This window comes from Phascolarctos cinereus, unplaced genomic scaffold (genome assembly GCF_003287225.1).
Source record: "Phascolarctos cinereus isolate Bilbo 61053 unplaced genomic scaffold, phaCin_HiC Scaffold_726;HRSCAF=1367, whole genome shotgun sequence".
In the NCBI taxonomy this organism is placed as follows: Eukaryota; Metazoa; Chordata; class Mammalia; order Diprotodontia; family Phascolarctidae; genus Phascolarctos; species Phascolarctos cinereus.
The window spans coordinates 359532749-359556642 of NW_027556098.1; the positions used below are offsets into that span (position 1 = coordinate 359532749).

The window sequence follows — 23894 nt, forward strand, 5'->3', positions numbered from 1 at the left end:
TCAAATCCTGCCTCTCATACTTACTAGTTATGTGACTATGGCCTACCACTTAACCTCTCTAAGTCTCAGTTTCCCCATCTGTAAATTGGGGGTAAGAATATCGTTAATACTTGCCTCAGCATTAGGATGAGGCTCAAACGAGGTAAAGCAAGTAAAGTGTTTTATAAATGTTAAAGTACTATATAAATATGAATTATTATGGTTCCTAAGAGGGTATGGAGTAAAGCTAGTTACTGCCCTCCAATTTTCAACAGGCTTCCTTTCCTTTCTTTTTCCCTTCTCTAAGAATCTGCCCAAAGTCCTGAGACCTGGCATTGCCTCCAGCCACTTTACCTTGCTCCTTCCCCACCTCACCCCCACTGTCTTCACCCTTGAAAAGGAACATGGCTAGTAGTTTTAATTTTTTAATTTGAAATAAATTTTAAAGCAATTTTCAGGGTCTGGTCTCCCCTGACTTCATACCATGGACATTTAACATAAATTCTTCCAAGAGAAAGTCTTACATCCAGAAACATGGGACAGGGGAGGGAGAAAGTGAGCCTTTCCTGGGCCAGGCTCTAGGGAGCCTTGGCTTCCACCTGACAGTCAAGCCCAGCCCTTTCTGTCTTTTCAGCCAGCATTGCTGCCCGCACACTTCAGGCTGGCTGACAGGTCACTGCTGGGAAAGTTCTCCCCAAAAAAATTGCTTTCGAGGAACCTTCTCAAATGAATTGTTCTCAGCACAGCTTCTGCCTGGAGCCGAGGGGCTTCCCTCTGCGCCCTCCTCACCTCTGCATGTAGCCAAGTCCAATGAACTGCAGTGGCTCTGAAAGCTTTCCCTTCTCCTGCTTTTAGAAGCATGTGCTCCAAAGTCTGGTAGGATGTATGTGGGCACACATGTATGTCTGAGGCATGTGGATACATGTACATGTCTATGTGTCTCTGAATGTCTGTTCATATGTGTGACCAACACATATGGAGGGGTATATGGATACATGTCTGTCCAGTGTAGACACCTGGATGCCAGCTTGTCTTTTATAGGCAAATGCACCCATGTGTATAAGTCTGTATATGCAGATGTGTGCATAGATGGATGCATGCCTTCCTTTTTGAGTGTATGTGTGTATACATATGCATGTCTGTAAGTTATGTCTGCACACGCATGGTTTGTCTGAATGAGAATGGGTTTGTGAGTGAATGTCTGCCTTTTCTAGGTGGGTGATTGTTGTACATGTGTGCATATCTATGAGTTACGTCTGTATGGTATGCCTGTATGAGCATGGGTATGGCCCATGTCTGCCTTTTCTAGGTGGGTGGTGATATGTACATGTCTATGAGTTATGCCTATATGTACAAGGTATGTTTGTAGAAGTATGTGAGTACATGTCTGCCTTTTTATAGGTGTGTTTTATGAGTCCATCTCTGCATACATGTACATGCCTCATGTGCATGGATGTGTACATGTGTGTGAATATTAATTGCAGCAGTACTCCAGTTCAGTAAAACTCTCATATACATAGCAGCGTTGGCTTCTTGTTTCCAGGGCCTAAGGCCTGGAGTCATCCCTAGGCAGCAGGTGTTATGGGACCTTCAGTCCCTAGTGGAGGCTGCTGCTGCTGCTGCTGCTGCTGCTGCTGTCCCTTCCGCCTTCGAGGAGAGCCCAGGCGGGCTTCCTTGCTTTCTTTCCTGCTTAGGTTCCCATTGGCATTCTCCCGTCGGCCCTGCCCATCCTTCCGTCTCTTCTGTCCTAGAATCGGAACATCAAGAAACGTTACCCAAGAGGCCTTGCCCAGGTCTCTGGCAGGTGATGAGGCTCAGGGGCTGGGGAAGGCAGGCAGGCAGCAGGTAGGCATAGCCCTGGGCCAAGACAAGAAGAGGAGGAAGGGGGGGAGGGAGGGAAGAAAGAAAGGAGGAAGGATGGCAAGGTAGCTCAGAGAGGTAGGCAAGCAGCTGGAATGGCCCTGGACACAGACAAGAAATGGAGGAGAGAAGGAGGGAGCCATCGTGGAAGCTCAGGACAGCCCGCCAGAAAGGGCCCTGATGTGGACAGCTCTCCAAGGGTACCAAGGAGCAGCTGAGGACTGTTTAGCCAAGAAACAGAGAAAAGCGGAGGGGAAGGTGGAGAAATGGGCATTATCTCTAAGTGTCTGAAGGGCCCTTGTCCAGAATAGTCTGTAATCTAAGAGGGAGCAGAGGCAGGGCTAGAGTGGTACAAGGAATCATCTTTTAGGCTGGACTGAAAAGCTTCCACCATTAGAGAGCAGGTACTCTCATTCCTGTGAGGAGTGGCAAGTAGCTATCTGAAAATAAATGTATGTAGGACACTCTTCAAAGTGGAATCTGCATTGTTAACACTTTCCCCATGACTTTCTTAAGTCAAGACAGCCAACAAAGCAACAGATTAATCCTTGGATGTTACAGTTAGCTCCTTTCCAAGACCTAATGCTTAAGCTGAAAATTTAGCAACCAGCTGGCTAGAGCTGGGTCTAGCACCTCCAGCATGTCACTTTCAACTTCTATTTATTCAACAATCATTTATCAAGCATCTACTACATTCCAGACACTGAGATAAGTGCTCAGAAGACAAACAAAAAAGTCCTTCCCTTCAAGGAGCTTAGTATAATTCCTGGCGCATAGTGAGCACTTACTTAGACATAACCCTTACATACTAAGCATGGTGACTGACTTATGGATACATACAAGCATACACATACAAAATTATTTCAGCAGCTGCAGTAGGGAGGGAGGAGAGGGTGCTAGCACCTAGAAAGACCAAAATGGACCTTGTATAAGAAGAAAATTTGAAAGGGAACTAGTGAATCTGAAAGGTGGCGGTAAAAGAGAGAGAGCGTTCCAGGCATGGGTTCTCTCTAACTTCATTGTACATTACTCTTCTTCCTGACTCTTCAGTCCAGCCAAACTGGACTTCTTCTCTTCCTCACCCATGGCATTCCATACTGTCTCTGTGACTACATTAGTTATTCCCCATATCTAGAATGTCCTCTTCTCTTACCTGCCCCTTATATAATCTCTTTCTCTGTCTCTCTGCTTGTCTGTCTCTCTCTCTGTATAATTCATGAACTACTTTCTGCATGAAGTTTTTTGTTTGTTTGTTTTTGGTGAGGCAATTGGGGTTAAGCAACTTGCCCAGGGTCACACAGCTAGTAAGTGTCAAGTGTCTGGTCTGAGACTGAATTTGAACTCAGGTCCTCCCGACTCCAGGGCCGGTACTCTACCCACTGTGCCACCCAGCTGCCCCTTACATGAAGTTTTTACTGATTTCTCTCACTCCTGGTATCTCCTGCCTCTTCCTCGTCCCTGAGAGGGAATTAGGTGACCCAGTGGATAAAGTGCTGGACCTGGAGTTACAAAGACCCAAGTTCATAGTTGGCTTTAGATACTTACTAGCTGTGTGACCTTGGGCAATTTCTCTTAGCCTCAATTTACTCAGCTGTAAAATGGGGATAATAGTACCACCTCTCTCCCATGGCTGTTGTGAGGTTTTTTTTAGGCAATTGGGGTTAAGTGACTTGCCCAGGGTCACACAGCTAAATGTCAAGTGTTTGGTCTGAGGCTGGATTTGAACTCAGGTCCTCCTGACTTCAGGGCTGGTGCTTTATCCACTGCGCCACCTAGCTGCCCCATGTTGTGAGCTTTAAATGAGGTATTACCTGTAAAGTATTTAGCACAATGCCTGGCATATAGTAGGTGCTTAATAAATGCTTGTTTCCTTCCTGCCAAACTACATTTTTAGGCAAATTTATTCTCTTTATTTAGTGTGTACTTATATACTTCCTTGTTGTTTTCCCTGTTTAGTCAGTGTCTAAGGCCAGATTTCAACTCAGGTCTTCCTGACTCTAGGCCCAACATTGTGGTAGAAATTGTCTAGGAACACTTTGTGGGTCAGGCTGGTTTCATTCTCTGGATTTACATCTCCCTTGTGGTCAGCATAGGAGATGCAGGGCTGTGCGTAGGGAGCAGCAAGAAAGGCCAGTCTGCCTGGAATGTAGAACATGTGGAGCACAGTCATGTGCAGCCAGCCTTCTGTTCTTGGGTCCTCCAGAATAGCTCTACCATGTTGTTCAGTCATTTCAGTAGTCCAGCTTTTTGTGACCCCACTTGGAATTTCCTTGGCAGAGACACTGGAGCGGTTTGCCATTTCCTTTACAGATGAGGCAACTCAGGCAAACATGGTTAAGTGACTTGCCTGGGGTCACACAGCTAGTAAGTACTAAGGTCAGATTTGAACTTAGGTCTTCCTGACACCGGGCCCAGTGCTCTATCCACTGCCCATCTGTAACACAGGGACTCTCAAATGACTTTAGAGACTCCTTGTTCTCCCCTCTTTTCCTGTACATCCACAAACACCACCTTCTTCCTTGTTCCTTTAGCATAACATGGATTTAAACATCTTAGCAATGCTCCCTGATGGGGCAATCCGCAGTGTCCACATGCAGCGTTAGGACCTGGCAGGGAGAGTCTGCCTTGACTTGGCCAGGTGCTCCCTCTGGGCTCAGAGAATGAGAAGCAGAGGGCTCAGAGGCCAAGTGGCCCATCTGGGCTCCATAGTCACAGCCCAGGGGAAGCTGGCTTTCCAGCCAGGCAGGAGGTGGCCTACGAAGAAACATGAAGACACAAAGCATGTCTCTTCCAGGAATTATTTGGCCTCTGGCTAAGCCAGGGTCACAGAATCACAAAATCTCGGAGCTGGAAGGGACCTCAGAGGACTTCTATTCCAACTCATACTGGACGAAGAATTCTTCCTACGGCCTCTCGACAAGTGGTCATCTAGTCTCAGGCTAAAGATCTACCGAGGCAGACCACTGCACTCTGGAAAAGCTACAACTGTCAGGAATGTCGCCTTGAATTAAGCCCAAATCTGCCTCCTTGCTACTCCCACCCATGGCTCCTATTTCTGGGGCTAAGTACAAAGTCCAATCTCTCTTCTCCACCACGGCCCTTCAGATGTTTACAGGCAGTCGCCATGTTTCCCCCCTAAGTCTTCATTTCCCAATTCCTTTGATCCTCCTTAATCTTTCATTGTGTGACACAATTGTCCCATAGCTGCAGGAAAACCCAAAGAATTAACAAAATGTTTTACTTGAAGGGGACCCAGTGGTGGCCATCTAGTCCAGCCCATCCCCATAAAAGAATTCTCTGTACAACCTCCTCAATAAATAGTTGTCCAACTTTTGCTTGAATTCTTCCAGTGATGGGGAACTCGTTACCTACTGAGGCAGCTCATTCTATTTTTTGTACAATTCCAGTTGTTGGGAAGTTTTCTTACAGTGAATCAAAATCCATCTGTCTGCAGTTTCTACCACAATGTTGGGCCTAGAGTCAGGAAGACCTGAGTTCAAATCTGGCCTCAGACACTGACTAGCAATGTGATCCTGGGCAAGTCACTTAATCTGTTTGCCTCAGTTTCTTCAACTATATAACGGGGATAATAATAACACCCACCTTCCAGGGTTGTTGTGAGGCTCAAATGAGATACTATTTGTAAGGCACTTAGAACAGGCATTTAAATCCTTCCTTCCTTTCTTAAGTTTTCTAGAGCTAAAGAAAACAAGTCTAATCTCTCTTTCGATTGACAGACCTTCAGATACTTTAAGATAGCCACCATGTCTCCCCTAAGTCCTCTCTTCCCCAGGCTAAACATCTCTAGTTCCTTCAAATGATTAAACTCTTCCTCCCCACCGTCCATTCTCACCCCATCTTTCTAACCACATATTCGAACATATTCTTTTTTTAATTGTTTTTTTTTGGTGTGGCAATCAGGGTTAAGTAACTTGCCCAGAGTCACACAGCTAGTGAGCGTCAAGTGTCTGAGGCCAGATTTGAACTCCTGAGTCCAGGGCCAGTGTTCTATCCACTCTGCCATCTAACTGCTCCTTCGAACATATTCTTCTCAGGACAATGGCTTAAACTTCTAGGTGAAAGCTTCCCTTTCCCAGAAGCCTGGGTGCCTGGGTTGGGGTCACCCTTCCTCAATAATGTTGCCTTTTGAGCCCTGAATCCAACCCACACCCCCATGGACCCTCATACACAAGCCTGGGGGACCTGTTTAAAGGATTAGGGATTCTGAGAGGGGACTAGAAATAGCACTGCCCTGCTCTCATGGAGATTATGTAGGTTATGTAGGATTCTCACGCTACTTTCCTCCTCCTTAACCCTAGAGGAGATAACGTTTGTACACTATTACATGTGTAAAGCATTCTGAAAAGTATAAAGATCTATGTAAATAATAGTAATAACATGTATATAGTTCTTTAAGGCCTACAAAGCACTTTACCTATGATCCTCATTTGCTCCTTAAAACAGTACGTGCTTTTATTATCTGAATTTTACAGGTGAAGAAACTGAGGCTGAGAGTGGTTAAGTTATTTGCTCAGGGTCATACAGCTAGTAAGTGTCTTATTTGGCAGGATTTGAACTCATCTTCTTAACTCCAAGTCCAGCACTCTATGCACTGTGCCCCGTAGCTATAAATAGATACAAGTGTGGCTATTATTTTTTCACAGCCAGGTTGATATCATGGCACTCTTTTTTTGGTTTCCAGGCATTTGTACTGGCTGTCCCCATGCCTGGAATGCAATCCTTCCTCACCTTGCCTCTTAGAACTTACCTTCAAGAGACTTAGCTCAAGCACCACCTTTTCCATGATCACCTTGTATCTTTTGCATATACCTGTATGTACACGGGGCAGCTAGGTGGTACAGTGGATAGAGCACTGTGCCTGTAATCAGGAGAACCTGAGTTCAAATCCAACCTCGGACATTTACTAGCAGTGTGATCCTGGGCAAGGCACTTCACCCTGTTTGCCTCAGTTCCCTCATCTGTCAAATGAGCCGGAGAAGGAAATGGCAAACCACTCCAGTATCTTTGCCAAGAAAACCCCAGATGGGGTCAGGTCATAGAGAGTCAGACATGATTGAAATGACTGAGCCGCAACAATATATGTTCATGTTCTTTCTTCCAACGGAATACAAGCTCCTTGAAAACAAGAGCCATTTTATTTTCGTCACTGTATCCCTAGCACCTGACACATAGTAGGAGCTTAATAAATACCTGTTGATTCATTGGTTTGTTTGCACTTTTGTGGTGTATTTATTGTGTAACATTGTGTATCATTGTTATCTGTATAGGTGTCTTCTTCCCTACCGAACGGTAGGTTTCATGAGGACAGGGATCATGTCTTATCTAAACTTTATCTTTTTCCCTGTGCCTAGTATGGAGGAGGCAAAGAAGAACCAAACAGGCAGAAGGCAGACATGGGGAGGGACTATGTATCCCTTAAAGGGGGATTGTCTATAGAAATGCAGAGGTGTGAAAAGGAAGGATGAGATTGAGGCTGAGTTTATAGAGCAGGCTTGCATATGGCAGCTGGCCAGTGGCGGAACTTGGCTGCTGTCTTAAGGTGTTTGAAAAGCGCTCTGCATACAAGTAATGTGCAAACTTTAACACATAGTTAATGGATGAATGACGCACAAGGAGATTGAAGCAGTGGAGGAAGCACAGGCAATGTCTCCAGGAGTAGCTGTGATGATCGGGAGCGCACAGGAGGAATTGGCTCCCTCTGAAGAGAGGCTGAGAAGCCAAAATGGAGAACTGGGATGCACAGGGGCCAAGGATGAGAGGGGGATCTTGGGGGAGTAGCTGGAGATCTTGGGGAAATAGAGAGGGATCTTAGGAAACAGAGGGGAATTTGGGGGAATAGAAGAGATCTTGGGGAAATACAGAGGGGTCTTAAAGAACAGAGGGGGGATCTTAGGGAAATGGAGGGGGATCTTGGGGACATAGAGGGGGATCTTGGGGAGTAGAGGGGGATTGAGGCAGCTGAGTGGCACAGTAGATAGGGCAGCGGCCCTGGAATCAGGGGTCCTGAGTTCAAATCCAGCCTCAGACACCTGACACTTACTAGCTGTGTGACCCTGAGCAAGTCACTTAAGCCTGATTGCCTAGCCCTCCCCCCCAAAAAAAACCCAGGAAATAGAGGGGGATCTTGGGAAACAGAATGTGATCTTGAGGAAACAGAGGGAGATCTTCGGGAATAGAGGATCTTGGGAAATAGAAGGGGATCTTGGGGGGCAGAGGCTCACCATCAGGACATGGAATCTTCTGCACTGTACACCTCCTGGTCTCCTTAGTGCTGGGACAGACTGAACGGTCCCCAGACGGAGCCTGCAGCACAAGACGGGTCCGTTCTTCTGAACCCCTCCGGAAACCACAGAGCTTCTTCTTCTTGGAGCACGGCCCCCATGGGGACCACTCACTCATTTCACATTGTGCTAGGAACAAGGGCAGGGGCAAAATTGAGAAGAGCATTGCTCCTGGCTCCTGGTACCCTGTGACATATGGCTCTTCCTCCTTTCCCATATCCTTCCTTCCCATCTTCAGGGACCATGGGGCCAGACCTATGGTCTCTGGATCCAGGCTTCCAGATTCTGCCCCTCCCCCCCACACTTAGTACTGGAGCTCCCCAGTACCCTCACCAGGACTGCTGCATTCCATGGTACTGTTGGCTGCTGAGGAGCCCCCCGGACAGGCTGGGTAACAGCGACCCTTGTGAAGGTACAAGCCCTCCTTACATTTTGTGCAAAAATTGTGACTGAAGCAGGCCTCACAGTTCTCAATCTTGCATTCTGTGGGGAGAAACAGAGCAGAGAGCCCATCAGTCCAAGTCTCCCCATACCTTATAAATGCACACTCACCCATCATGCCTTTTAACCTCATCTGGCTCCAAACATTGCTCCAGTCAGTCAACAAGCATTTATTAAGCACTGACTATGTGCCAGGCACAGCGCCAAGTGCTGGAGATACAAAAAGGGCAAAAGGCAGTTCTTGTTCTCAAAGAGACTAATGAGGGAGAGGAAGCTCCTTCTGCCAGTGGAGATCAGGGCCTTTTCTTCATCTTACAGTCTTAGAGACTTGACTTGGCATTGAGAAGTTAAATCACTTTCTCAGGGTCCTACAGCCACTATGTGTCAGAGATGGAACCTGAACCCAGCTCCTCCTGACTCTGAGACTGGCTCTCTACTTCACCACATTGCCTTTAATTACACTAATGACTTTGTGCCTTATAATCTAATACTGCCCCCTTTCCGATCCAGAAATTGGGCATTACCATGGTCAGTGCTTAATAGATGCTTCTTGACTGAGGGGAGGAATGTCTGGAGCCAGATAAGGTAATAAAGGATGGGTGTGAGAGGGAGGGGGGCAGTTTGGATGGGGATTTCAGTCTTTAGGAAAGAGAGACTCTGGAAGGGCTTAAAGGGTCAAGGGCCCCCACTCCCATGCCCTTAAGGGGGCAGAGGGGGTGGGGACAGGCAAGCCCTCTGGATATTCCAGCTGTGCAAATTCACTTTACTTCCATGAGGAAAGGGAAGTCCTGCACCACTCACTGTTTCCCACCCCCAATCCTCACTCTGTCTCCTGGGACAGTGGACCAGAGGAGGAAAAGCGCTGTATTTGGACATTAGGAGAACTGTATAAAGTGCTGGGCCTGGAGTTAGGAAGACTCATCTTTGTGAGCTCAAATCTGGCCTCAGATACTTATTAGCTGTGTGACCCTGGGCAAGCCACTTAACCCTGTTTGTCTCAGTTTCCTCATCTGTAAAATGAGCTGGAGAAGGAGATGGCAAACCACTCCAGGATCTTTGCCAAGAAGACCCTAAATGGGGCCACGAAGAGTCGTTCACAGCTGAAATAACTGAACAACAAAGTTCAAGCAAGTCCTCATTCTGCCACTTATCAGCTGGGTAAGTCCTTTCCCCTCTGAGCCCATTTCCTCACCTGTAAAATTCAGGGGAAGGGGTCAGATGTAATGGACTCCAGGCTCCCTTCCCATGAGTCCTTTAGTAAATTGCCTTCTTTTGGCAGGGCCTAACTCTGGGGACCAGCATTAATAAGGCCCTGGTGACAAGTCTCCTCTGGGCCAGCTCTCCCTCCCTAGATTCCTAGAAACTTCAGAGTATTGTGCAGGGAGCAAGGCAGGGTTCGGCTGAGAACACAGGCAGTGACTCTTACAACCTTCTTCTTCCCAACGTGGCTAGGGGGGTGGGTCCCTCCAGTCCTGCCCTGGACTGTCAGGTTGTTTGGAATAGTCAAGGTCAAAGATCTCTAGTCCCTCCCCAATCCAATTCATGGCAGGCAGAAAGCCTAGGGTTCTACTCTCCAATGAACTGGTGGGACATCACTCAGTCTCATAGCCTTCCTACTTTGCAGCAGGTGATTCTCAATCTCAACCACTCTAACATTTGGGTTCCTTGGTAGGAGGCTAAAGGTATGGTGGGGGCAGGGGGAAGGTCAGGGATGGAGAGAAGGGAACAGGCTCATAAAGCCTTTTGGATATCTTCCTCATTCATCCCTTTTGTCTTGCCGTCACACTATCTCTACCTCTCAGCCTCTGCCCCTATCTGGATGAGTCCTGTTTCCTCACTTCCTTCCTCCCTGGCCTTGATAGCTACACACAGAAATGGTCCCTCCCATCTGGATCCCAACTTGGGCCCTGTTCTCTCCACCTCGCCATCTGGTTACAATTGCATGAGATGTTGCAGGTCTGTTCTGGTTATAGGTTAGGAAGGGATGGTGCAGGGGCATTGCCCAAGAAGCCTAACCCCATGGCTCTACACACATGCACATGCCTATACCCCCCTTCCTCCACTCACCAGTAAAGTGTGAGCTTCTTGAGGGCAGGGCTGGCTTTCATTCTGTGTTTATATCCCCAGGGCCTAGCACATAGTAGGCACTTAATAAATGTTTGGTGGATTAGATTTTATTTGTGTTTTTTTAATTTTTATTCAGAATTTAAGAAATAAAACAAGCCTTTCCATAACAACGTAGAATAGAAAAAGAGGATTGCACCTGAAAGTGCAGAACTATTATGTACAACTTGGTATTCTTTTTAAATATACAACAAAGGTATCCACGTTTTCGTGAAATGGAAATTTATTGTTTTATATTGAATTCTTGCTTATGATCTGCTGTGTCCATGGAAATATTCTTTTTTTTTAATCTTTTCTTTTGTATTTAAGTTCAAAATTGATAAAAAAAAATTTTAAATAAATAAATGCTTGTCGACTGAATGAATGATTAGCTTGGAGCCATGATGACCATAATCATAAATGGCTCTCAGTTATCCCTATGGAAGTAAAGATGAGCTATGGCCTAGAGCAGGAGTTCTTAACCTGGGGTCTACAAACTACCCAAAGGGCCTCTGGGTAGATTTCAGGGGGTCCATGAATATTTTAAAATATTTTGATAATTGTATTTCAATACAATTGGTTCCCTTAGTGACCTTATGTATTTCATTTTATGTGTTTTAAAACATTATTCTGAGAAGGGCTTCACAGGCTTGCTATACTACCAGAGAAGTCCATGACAAAAAACAAGTTAAGAACCCCAGGGTTAGAGAATTCCAAAATCACTCCTTATAATCATTCCTCTTGGAAAGCCTGAGGGCAGCAGTTACCTTCCTAATACTAAGCCTACATTTTTGGTGTTTGGAGGACTGCCTTTGCTCAGAGGCCCAGTAGAGTGCTCACACAGAGGAGGACGGAGTTAGCAAGAGATTAAATATCTGCTGCAGAGAATTCACAAGATGTGTAAGACTAAAAGTTATCTTTTCTTTTTTCTTGCACACTTAGTCCTCAGCATCTACCTCTAATGGTATAGCCACAGAAACTCTTCCAGAGAGGAAGTGAGCCTCATATTCACAGACTGTAGAGTTGAGAGGACCATGAACGTGAATGCTGGAAGAAACCTTAGAAAGCATGTCAGAACTGGGAGGAACCTTAGAACATAGAATGTCATGACTGGAAGGAACCTTAGAATAGGATGTCAGAGTTGGGAGGGGCCTTAGAACATAGAATGTCATCTGTGCTAACCCTTCATCAAATTATGACCAGCCCTAGTAAGTGGTTCTCTAGCTTTCACCTTAGAACTCGGAATGTTAGAGCTGAGAGGGACTAGAACACAGAACATAGAATACCAGAGCTGGAAGAGACCTTAGAATCTAGAATGTCAGATCTGGAAGAAGACATCTTAGAACACAGAATACAAAATGTTACAGGTGAAAGGAACCTTAGAACAAAGCATGTCTGGAAAGGACCTTAGGAATCATCTAGTTCAAACCCTAGACAGCTAGGTAGCCCAGTGGATAGAGCACTGGGTCTGAAGTCAGGAAGACTCAAGTTCAAATCTAGCCTCAGACATTTACTAGCTGTGTAACCCTGGGCAAGTCACTTAACCTCCATTTGCCTTAATCTACTAGAGAAAGAAATGGCAAATCACTCCAGTATCTTTGCCAGGAAAATTCCACAGACAGTATAATCCATAGGGTCACGAAGAGTTGGACCCAACTGAATGACTGAACAAGTTCAAATCCTGAACTTTGCAGATGGAGAAACTGAGGCCCAGAGAGTCAAGTGGCCCTAGGTAATAAGCGTAGTAAGTAGCAGAACCAGGATTCACAGCCAAGGTCCCTAACTCCAAATCCAAGGTTTCTTCTATGGTGCCATGTTGCCTTTAATCACTCACCTCAGCAAGGATGGGACTGGCCCTGTTGACTTAGCCATGGGACAGCAGGCCATGAAGCCAAGTGTCCAGGGACTGAAGCCACCCAGATCTAGCTCAGAGCCATTCCCAACCCCCCGCCTGACCTCCCCACTCACTGATACACTTGTTCATATCAGGGTTGCGGGCATCATAGTATCCAGGCGGGCAGGATGGCAGGCAGATTCCAACCTGCCGAATGTCATTCCTCTCCAGCAGGATGAAGAGCTTAGGGGAACACTTAAGGCAACCGTTGACCTCCGAGCACAGCTCACAGCCCTTGGCACAGGCCTGACTTCCCTCTGTGCTGACTGTAGGGGAAGGGGAAGAGAAGAGATAAGGGCAAAGATGGTAAACAGCACTGGAATAACCCCCTTCTCCCTGGCTAGAGAAGCACCCCCAGCTTTCCAGCCCCATACCTAAAAGGGAAACAGGTAAATCCAATCAACATTCTGCCTCCCCCGGAATGTCAGGAGTTCTCTCTGGGCCAGCAGCTATCTGCAAGCCTGCATTACAACTCAGCCCCAGTCTTATCCCTTCTCTCATCTCTGCACCTTCCTTTTCATCTCTGCTTATTGAAATCCCCTCTTCTGTTAAGGCCCAGGTCAGTTGCTACCTCCATATAGCTTTCCCTTATAAATTCCCTCCCCTCAACTAAAAATATTCTCCTCAAAGTTTTCTAGAACACTTTACCAAGATATTTCCTTTTCCTTTACCGCACTCTACCTTATATTACATTTGTAATGGGGGGAATTATAAAACCTTTAAAGGGCATTCATTCATGGAGCTGGACTGAGCTCTGCACAGGCTCTTTGGAGCCTGAGTGTGTGGTGGAAGTGGGGGCTTGGTGATTACTGCTGTTTTTATATACATATATATATATAATTATTTCTGTATATGCAACATCCCCTCTATTATATTGTAAGCTTAATGAGGGCAATAAGCAGGTTATATTTACCTTCCCACCCCCAGCCCTGGCACTTAGTAGAGAGAGCCCATAACTAACAATTTTTGTACTCAGGACCAGTGGCATGAAATACCCTCAAATACCATGGGGGAGTTGGGGGATGAGGGGGTAGGGAAGAGCTCCCCTGGGGTGCTGCTGCTAGAAGCAAATATACCATCTGGTACCTTCCTACGTTAAGTAAAGATCCTTGTTAATTAGATGCTAAACTCAATTGTTTCTAGGAGGCCAAAGGACTGGCAAATAGGGTCAGTGCTCTCTAAATTTCTCTTCCTTGGGCCAGAGCCCCAGTGACAGCTCTGATAAGCCTAATGAATGCTTGTGGGATTGAATTAAACAGAGGTGCTCTGTCTCCTATCCCCCAAAGAACAGCTATAACAGATCACAGGAAAGGTTCTCCTCACCCCATTGTTCTCCTACCCTCACCAGTCACTCAGTAAGGATCACACATTTCTCTTCTCTGCTCCATCTGCCTTCATGACCAGGCACTTGGTCACCTAAAGAAGTCTAGCTTTAGGTGGTGCAGTAGATAGAGCATTGAGTCAGGAGGACCTGAGTTCAAATCCAGCCACAAACACCTCCTAACTGTATGACCCTGGGCAAATCACTTAACCCCAATTGCCTCCAAAAAAAGGGGAAAAAAAAGAAGCCTAGCTTGACAGGTGCCTCTAGTATCTTCTTATCACCTTTTAGTCTTCCTCTTCCCTCCCCCTTCCATTCCATTAGGAGGAATGGGATCTCTTAGAAGCACTGAATCACACATCTGGAAGGGACCTCCAAGGTCCTTTAGGCTAACTCTTCACCAAATCATGATCACTCCAATATGTGGATCCCTAGCCTTGGCTTGAAAGCCACAAAGGATGGGGAACTCACTCCTTTACTGTAAAATGGGGGAAGCCTAAACAGAGTCAACCGTTTTCTATTCCTAAAGGACCTCTCCTTTACACACATTTCCCTTGTGCCATAATTTTTTTTAAAAAATCTTTTCTCCACTATAGTCCTCATCCTATTATGGACAAAGACACTATGCCACAAAATTAGGTCAAGAAACCCAACCATCCACAGACAGGCTGGCTTCATTGTATAATAGAAAATATTTTGGCTTTGTGACCAAAGGATCTGGGTTTGAGTTAGGGTTTTGCCACTTGCCACCTTTGTGACCAAATCACTTAACTTGGTCCTCAGTTTCTTCTGCTGTAAAACGAGGGGGGCAGGGTGGACTAGATGATTTATAAGGGTCTTCCCAGCCCTAAATAAACATATATTCCTTCTTTCATCGTGATAAAAAGATGGTGAAAGATGGGGTGGTAGAGAGAGAGAGAGAACCCAGGCCCTTATCAGCTGGAGTCTGAGCAGGAGACCACGGGGTAAAAATCCTTAAGAAAGTAGGAATCTCCTTTCCCAAGTTCTGAAACACCTGTCTCTCTTCCCTCTCTCCTACATCTCCTCTTTCCAAAATCTACTTGGTGCTGTTTTCAGGATCAGTCAGAGAAATGCTCTTTTCAGTGCTGAGGGGCTAAAGCCAGGCCAGATTCTTAAAGAAGGGCAAATGCCTTGGAGATAGATCGTCCTGGAATGAGGGAGGCCATAGCCAGTGCCCATCCCCTCCCTCCCATTCATTTCTCCTCTGCACTCCTAAAACCTGGTATTCAGACTTCTGCTAGGTCCAGGATTTCCAGCCTGTTTGATGTTTTCCCTGGCTTGGCCAGTCTTTTTTTTTTTTCATTTTAATCACAGAAGCCAGTGACACATGTTGGGTAATATTAGCTATAGCACTTAGAGAGGGAGATCGGCATAGAGGACAGAAGGCTGGCCTCAGAGTCAGGAAGCTCTGGGTGGAAATCCTGACCTCTGATACATCCTGGCTGTGTGACCAGGGGCAAGTTCCTCTACTTCTGAGTTATCCGAGTGTATATTTGTAGCTGGAAGGAGACTTAGAAGTTGTTGAATTCAACCTCCTCATTTTATGGATATTGAGACCTCTGGAGGTACAGAAAAGTCAAGTAGTAGGCAGCTAGATGGCACAGTGGATAGAGCACCAACCCTGAAGTCAGGAGAACCTGAATTCAAATCTGGCCTCAGACACACAAAACTCACTAGCTGTGTGACTCTGGGCAAGTCACTTAACCCCAATTGCCTCACCAAAAAAAAAAAAAGTCAGGTGTTTTGTTTAATCTATCAATCTAGAAACATTTATTTAGCACCTACTATGTGCTAGGCACTATGTTTAAGTATTGGGGATACAAAGGAGCCAAAAGGCAATCCTTGCCCTCAAGAAGCTTACAATCTAATTGTTCAGGGTCACATACCTGCCAAATATCTGAGGCAGAATTCGAACTCAGGGTTTTCCGGCACCAAGTCAGGGCTCTGTTTACTACATCAAGGCTCTTTCAAGCTTCCTACTCTGTAAAGTGAGGGGGCTGGAGTGGACAACCTCTGAAGTCCATTCCAGTTCTAAGACTGTAAATTATAGACAAGTCAACAATTTGTATCTGTGAAAGGAATTCCCACACTGGGAGTTCCCCATATTGTTATGATCACTGGTCTAGTTGCTCCTCCTCCCTCATTCTGTTAATGTGTGATATAATTATGTACATACATATTTAATCTGCCTACCTCCATGCCCCAATAAAGTGGGGACAAAGACCATTTGTCATTCATCTCAAGAGAAGCCACATGGTATATATAATAGAAAGGTTTCTGATCCCATAGTCAGAGAAGCCTGGGTTCCAATCCCACTGCTAACACTTGTTAGATGTCTGACCTGGATAAGTCACTAATGCTCCCTGAGCCTCAGTTTCTTCATCTGTAAAATGGGGTTAATGATATTTGTAATGCAGTGGAGAGAGGGCCCTATAAAGCAGACCATGGAGTCAGGAAGGCTGGATTTGATTCCTTTTCTTCACATACACTAATTGTGTAAATATAGGCAAATCTCTTGACCTCTCAGGTGCAAATATATATATATATATATATATATGTATTTTATATATAAGTATTTTTTAAAGGCAATTGGGGTTAAGTGACTTTCCTAGGGTCACACAGCTAATGTCAAGTGTTTGGTCTGAGGCTGGATTTGAACTCAGGTCCTCCTGACTTCAGGGTCAGTGCTCTATCCACTGTGCCACCTAGCTACCCCACAGAACAACTATCTTAAGACTGCACATTACAGACAAGTTGCCAAGATTAGTGGAGGGAGTTTCCACATTGGCAGTTTCTTTCCCTCTCCAGTGAAAATGACAAATCCAAATGTCATGGTTTATGATAATAAACTGCATCTAATATAGTGCTTTAAGATTTAAAAACCATTTTAAATACATTATCTCATTTGCTAGTCACAACATCCTTCTGAGGTAGGTACTATTGTTATCACCATTTTACAGATGTGGAAACTGAGGTAACATAGGTTAAGTGATATGTCCAGGGTCGCCCAGCTAGTTGCTAGGGTGGGATTCAAACACAAGTCTTCCTGATTCCAAGTTATGTGCTCAATCCTCCATACAGGAATGCTAAAGAAAGCTTTGGTGGGCATTGGAAGGAGATGTCACTAGAAAGCAACTTTTATCCACTTACCAAGCCCTTTCCTTTACATGCCTAGAAGGTCAGGGTCACTGGAGCACCAGGGTAGAAGGAAGACAAGGGTCTCTCCTACCTCCCCCTGGAGCTCCATTTCTTGCCCACAATTCTCACACGAACTTACTCTTTATCCCCATCACAAGGTTCCAACTCCTCTCAACTTTCATATCTAAGTTCCTAGGAAGCAGAGACTTCTATTGGAGACGGGGGAAAAGGAGAAAGTAGAATATCACTGACCCAGGGCTGGAGCCCATCTGGTCTTCTGGCCCGGCAAGGGTAGCAAGGCAAGCCCACTAGTTGTTATCTAGAGGTCTGGAAGTCTGAATCACAAAGGTGGAGGGAAATTCTGAAGGGACCCTCCTCTTTCCCATACAGAAGACCGAAAGTTTTGGGAAACCAGCCCACTGGGCACTGTCTAGGTATCAAACTCTGGCTGCTTTCTCTCCCAAGTCCCTTGAAAGAGCCAAAACATTGCTACCAGATGTGTTCTCCTTTTACCCCCTGAAGAAACCCACTCCCCTGTCTGGGCACCTGTCTTAATGCTTTTAAGAGCACTGGCCTGGGAGTCAGGAGGCCTGGGTTCTCATCTGAGTTCTGTCATGGACTCTTGTGACCTTCTGTCTTTCTTTCCTTTCTTTCTTTCTCTTTCTTTTTCTCTCGATTTCTTTCTTTTCCTTCCTTCCTTCCTTCCTTCCTTCCTTCCTTCCTTCCTTCCTTCCTTCCTTCCTTCCTTTTGTTATCTCCCCATTAGAATGTGAGCTCCCAAAGGTCAGGGACTGTCTTTTAACTTTCTTTGTATCCCCAACACTTAGCACAGTACCTGGCACATAGTAGGTGCTTGGTAACTGTTTCTTTGTTTGTTTTTTAGGCAATTGGGGTTAAGTGACTTGCCCAGGGTCACACAGCTAGTGTCAAGTGTTTGGTCTGAGACCAGATTTGAACTCAGGTCCTCCTGACTTCAGGGCCAGTGCTCTATCCACTGCACCACCTAGCTGCCCCTTGATAACTGTTTCTTGACTGAGCTTGAACACTTTTCTTTGAGCATCAGTTTCCACATCTGTAAATGGTCTAATGCACTAGATGGTCTCTATGGGTCCATCCAAATCTTTTCTGGTTTCTGTATTCTAAGGTCCCTCATACTTCTATATTCTATGTTCTATGCTAGTAGTAATAACAACTTACATTTATATGGCATTTTAAGGTTTGCAAAACCACTTTATATACAGTATTTCCTTTGAAGCTCATGATACCCCTTTAGTCAGATGCTATGATTGTTATTCCCATTTTACAGGTGAGGAAATTGAGGCAGAGAGAGGTTAAGTGACTTGCCCAAGGCAATATAGCTATTAAGTATCTGAAGTGAAATTCAAACTCAGGTCCCACTAACTCTAAGTTCAGCACTCTTTCCATTATACCACTCTGTCCCTTAGATTCCTTTCATTTGTGATTCTCTATTTTAAGGTCCCTTCCCTCTCTGCCACTTTATGTCCTGCATTCTCTCCTAACTTCAATATTCTTTGTGCTAAAATCCCTCCCAGCTCTGACCTTCTCTGTTCTAATGTCCTCCCCAGCTCTGATAATCTATGAATCCACAAGATAGGGATGCTAATAATCCTTGCTTTGCCCTGCCCTGCCTTCTCTCACAGGGTCACTGTGAGAACCCATGAGAGAATGGGAGTGAAAACATTTCTTAATCTGTAAATCACCATATATATAAACAAATGGAAGGCATGCTTATGTCTTACGGTCTTTGGGCTAAAGTAAATTACCAAGGCCAGGTGAATGAGACCACACAGCAGGTTCAATGTTATTCAGCGGCAATGCCCTGGCTGGAGCTGACCCCCTCCTTCCTTGCTTCCCTTCTCTCCCTTAGCTGTTGCAAAAAGCATCAGATGACAAACAAGGCATCTCCAGCAACGTGCATAATTTGAAAAGTAAGTCTCATAAGTATTTCTCTTAAATTTGGAATTTCACCATAGTCTTCTTTTCTGCTAACAGATGGAATTCCCTAATGATGCTTTACTTCAGCTGATATTAAAAGCAACATGCATGTCCCAAGTACTCTGTTGACAACTAGTTGGGAAGAACTCCCCAAGGGACTAGGCAATGGAGGGAAGCTGGCCCAGCACTGGATTGTTGCCACAGACAATCTATCAAACAGAAAATAATAAGTTTCCATTTCGATAGCACTTTACAATTCACAGAACACGTTCTTCACAATAACCCTGGGAGATAGGCAGGGGAAGTGTTATTAATCCCATTTTACAGATTGTAGAAACTGAGGATCAGACAAGCCACAAAGCATAGTGTTCAGGTTTGGCTACTCCACCTCATTCTGCTTGACAACAGAGGGGTGAACTAGGACCACATGGAGAATAACAATAGCAGCATCTAGCATTTAGGTAGCACTTTGAGGTTTGCAAAGGGCTTTGCACATAGCAATTCATGAGATTCTCACAACACTATAAGGGAGGTGCTATTATTGTCTCCATTTTACAGATGAGGAAACAGGGTCAGAGAAGTTAAGTGGCTTGGCCAGGGTAAAAAACTAATGAGTAGCAGAGGTAGGATTTGGACCCAGGTCTTTTTGGATTCCAAATACAGCTCTATCCTCTAAGCTATGCTTCCTTGACAGGAGGGATTCTAAACCTAGGGTTTGTGAACATTTTGTGTGTATGTGTGTGTGTGTGTGTGTGTTTGTTAGGCAACTGGGGGTAAGTGACTTGCCCAGGGTCACACAGCTAGTATGTATCAAGTGTTTGGTCTGAGGCCGGATTTGAACTCAGGTCCTCCCGACTTCAGGGCCGGTGCTCTATCCACTGTGCCACCTAGCTGCCCCTGAACATTTTTTTAACATGCATTTCAATGTAATTGATTTCCTTTGTAATTCTGTGTGTTTTATTTTATGCCTTTAAAACTACAATTCTGAAAAGGGTCCACAGGTTTCACAAAGGTTAAAATATAAAGAGAAAAGAGAAACCCTACCTATAGGAAGTTTACAGGGGAAAAGACTTTAGCTCAACATCAGAAAGAACTTCTTATTAATCAGAACTGTCAAACAACTCAATGGGCTGCCTCGGGAAGTAGTGAGCTTCCCATCATTGGAGGTGTTCAAATAGAGGCTAGAGGACCATTTTCTGGGGATAACACAGAGGAGATTCCTACATCAGGGACCTCTGAGGTTCCTATGAATCTAAGATTCTAAGTTATGATAAAAATGACATCCCTGGTGTCCTTCTCTCCTCCCCTACCCCAAGCCACCTCAGACCTGGCCCTTTACGTACTCCGCCTCTGCCTCTTCCCCTTCAACCCTCGGCTGCTGCCAGCAAGATGCATCCAGCTTAGAGTGAGGACCACCACCAAGAGTCCAAGCCGCATAGTCACTTTCCAGCTCCTGGCCCCCTGGAAGGCAGCGTGATTTGGGGGCACCTGGCTCCAGCTAGTGGCTGCAGAGCTGGGTCAGCGAGGTGGGTCCCAGGGCTGGACCATAGCTCACAGCTACCATAATCTCAGCTGGTGATGGAAATGGGCAGGGGAGGCCCAGCTCTGCTGTCAGCCCCATAGCGGATTCAGAAGTCTCTTCCCCACCTCAGAGGCTGGGGGCAGAGGTGGGAAGAGGGGCACCGTCACATCCGGGGACAGCTGCTTTATAACTTCTGCTGGGACATTAAGGCACAGTCACACCAAACTGAAACCTGAAGGGGAAAGGGGAGAAGGAGGCATTTAATCAATCAATCAATTAATCAAGCAAGCATTATGAAGCCCCCCCCCAAATCCCCTTGTCTCAGCTTTGTCCTTTCCCTGCACCGAAATCTTGGTATTTTCTTAGGAACACATGGCATATTACGGACATGGGGAACCAAAGCTGCTAATATCCACAAAAGTAAGTGCTTAGCGGGTGCTGTACACACCACCTCCTTAATCCTTCAGAGCAGCTCAGCCCCTCCTCTACCCCAGAGCATTGTCCACTCTGAGGCATAAGGGAGTTCTGAGAGAGTCATGGCTCCGCTGGTGTGGTGTGACTACCTGCAGCATCCCTGTCATTTCTCAGAGCCCATTTTAGGAAAGATATTGACAACTTGAAGCAATTCAGATCCAGAAAAGACGAGACTGGAAAGAATGCCATGCAAGGATCGATCAAAAGAACTGCTGGTGTTTAGCTTAGAGAACAGTATTAGCAAGCATTTATCAATCATTTACTTAGCGTCAGTCACCTAGTTAAGTGCTGGGTATATTAAAAAAAAAAAAAGGAAAAACAGTTCCTGATCTCAGGGAGATTACATTCTAATGGGGGAGACAAGATGTATATAAGTAGTCATGTATAACATACATATAGAGGAGAGAGAAGATAAACTGAGAGGGGAAAGCACTAGTATCTAAGGGGCCTAGGAAATCAATCATTCATATGCCAGGCACTGGGGATATAAATACAGAGAATGAAAAAATTCCACACATGTATACGTATGTGCATGTATATATGTGTGTCTAGTATAAATCAAAATGTGAGTCAATATAAATATATCCAAAGTATATACAATACAGTAGAGGCGGCTAGGTGGCCAAATGAATAGAGCACTGGGCCTGGAGTCAGGAAGACATCCTCCTGAGTTCAAATCCGGCCTCAGACACTAGTAGTAGTGTGACCCTGAGCACGTCACTTAACCCTGTTTGCTCCAGTTTCCCCATCTGTCAAATGAGCGGGAGAAGGAAATAGCAAACCACTTCAGTATCTTTGCCAAGAAAACCCCAAACGAGGTCACAAAGAGTCACACAAAACTAAAACAACCAAACAATAACAAAGTTAAACACAATAGTTTGAGAGGAAGGGCACTAGCAGTTGGAGGCATCAGAAAAGTCTTCACGTACAAGGTGGTGTTTGAGTTTCATCTTGAAGGAAGAAAAGGTCTCTGAGGTGGAAATAAGAAGGAAATACATTTAAGGTATGTGGGATAGCCAGTGCAAATACATGGAGATAGGAGATGGGAGTGTCCATGTATGAGGAACAGACATAAGGACAGTTTGGTTGGATTGAAGTGTGGAAGGGAAAGTAATGTCTAGTGATGCTGGAAAGATAGGTTGGAGCCAGGCTGTGTTGGGTTTTTAAAGTTAAACAGAGAAATATATAGTTTATTCTAGAGGTAATAGGAAGCCAGTAGAGTTGATTGAGGTGGGGGGAGGGTCACGTGGTTAGATCAGCCCTTAAAAGGGAAGTTTGGAAGAAGGGAGGTTTCAAGGGGAAAGATGATGAATTCGGTTTTGGACATGTTAAGTTTGAGATGTCTCTGGGAACCCCGTTTGCAATATCCAGCAGACAGTTAATGATGAACAACTGAAGCCCAAGGGAGAGAATGGGGCTAAATATATAGATCTAGGAGTCATCTGCATAGTTGTTATTATTGAGTCATTCCAGTTGCATCTGATGCTCTCTGATCCTATTTTGGGGTTTTCTTGGCAAAGATACTGGAGTGGTTTGCAATTTACTTTTCCAGCTCATTGTGAGGAAACTGAGGCAGACAGGGTTAAGTGACTTGCCCAAGGTCACACAGCTAAGTAAATGTCAGACTAGATTTGAATTTATGAAGATAAGTCTTCCTAATGCCAAGCCCAGGGCTCTATCATTGTGCTACCTAGCAGCCCCTATCTGCATAAAGATGACAGTTAAACTTATTGGAGCTGTTGAGGTTACTAAGAGATTGTTGAGAGATGTGAGAGAAGGCATAGGATAGAACGCTGGGGAACTTACACAGTTAGAGGATATGATGAGGTTGATGAGAAAATAAAGGAGACTAGAAGGAACAGGAAGACAGGCGGGGAGAGAACCAGGTGAAAGTAGTGTCACAAAAACCCAGAGAAGACAGAGTATCCAGAAAGAAATGGTGGTCAGCAATAGCAAAAGCAACACATAGGTCAAGAAGGATGAGGACTGAGACAAGACCATTAGATCTGACAATTAAGAGATCATTGGTAACTTTAAAGAGAGCAATTTCAGTTGAGAGATGAGGTTGGAAGGCAGATTACAAAGGATTAAGAAATGAGTGAGGACAGGAAGTGGAGGCAACAGGTACAGACAGATTTTTCAAGGAGTTTGGCTAAGAGAGGAAGGAGAGACATATAGGACCATAGTTGGAGAGGATTGTAGGATCTAATGAAGGTGTTTAAAGAATAGGGGGAAAAAATAAAGAGTAGGGGAGATACGGTTACTTGAAGATGCTCGAGAAGGTGCCATTTGAACTGAGGAAGCTAGGGATTCTAAAATGCAGAGGAGAGGAGGGAGAGCATTCTAGGTAGGAAGTCCTAAGCAGGAACTTTCTAACAATCAGAGCTGAGCTTCAGTGAAATGGACTGACCCATAAAAACGTCAATTAACATTCTGATAGTACTTTAAGGTTTGCATAGCACTTCATATGCATTGGCTCATTTTCATCTCACAACCTCTATGGGGAAGTGTAATTATTATAATCGCCTTCCCCCATTTTACAGAGGAGGAAACTGAGGCTCAAAGAGATTAAGAGATTAAGGACTTGCCCAGGGTCACACAAGCTAGTAAGTATGTGAATTGGGATTGGAATCCATTGGAAAGCTTAAGTCCCATTCCATATCCACTATGTCATGCTACTTCTTTTCATTTGATCCTTATGACTCTAGGAGGTAGGTGCTATTATTAAGCCCTGGTTTACAGGTGAGGAAACCAAGGCTCAGAAATATCAGGGGATTTGTCCTAAGTTACAATGCTAGTATTACCTGAAATTTGAACTCAAGCCATTCTGATTCCAAGTCCACAGTTCTTTCTACTCTACGGTGATGCATTTCAAAAAGAGTG

General features: G+C 45.1%; 1 protein-coding gene across 1 annotated transcript in view; it reads right to left on the bottom strand.

Moving 5' to 3' along the window:
- Positions 1–391: 391 nt before the first annotated feature.
- RSPO1 (R-spondin 1) overlaps positions 392–23894 on the bottom strand; it is a 28883-nt gene continuing 5380 nt past the window's right edge. Inside the window, exons 2-6 of the mRNA XM_020983628.2 lie at positions 20359–20769; positions 12654–12845; positions 8475–8624; positions 8082–8270; positions 392–1726 (exon numbers count right to left, since the gene is read on the bottom strand). Of these exons, the coding sequence (XP_020839287.1) occupies positions 1545–1726; positions 8082–8270; positions 8475–8624; positions 12654–12845; positions 20359–20452 (807 nt within the window). The 5' untranslated portion in view covers positions 20453–20769 and the 3' untranslated portion in view covers positions 392–1544. The remainder of the gene's footprint in view (positions 1727–8081; positions 8271–8474; positions 8625–12653; positions 12846–20358; positions 20770–23894) is intronic.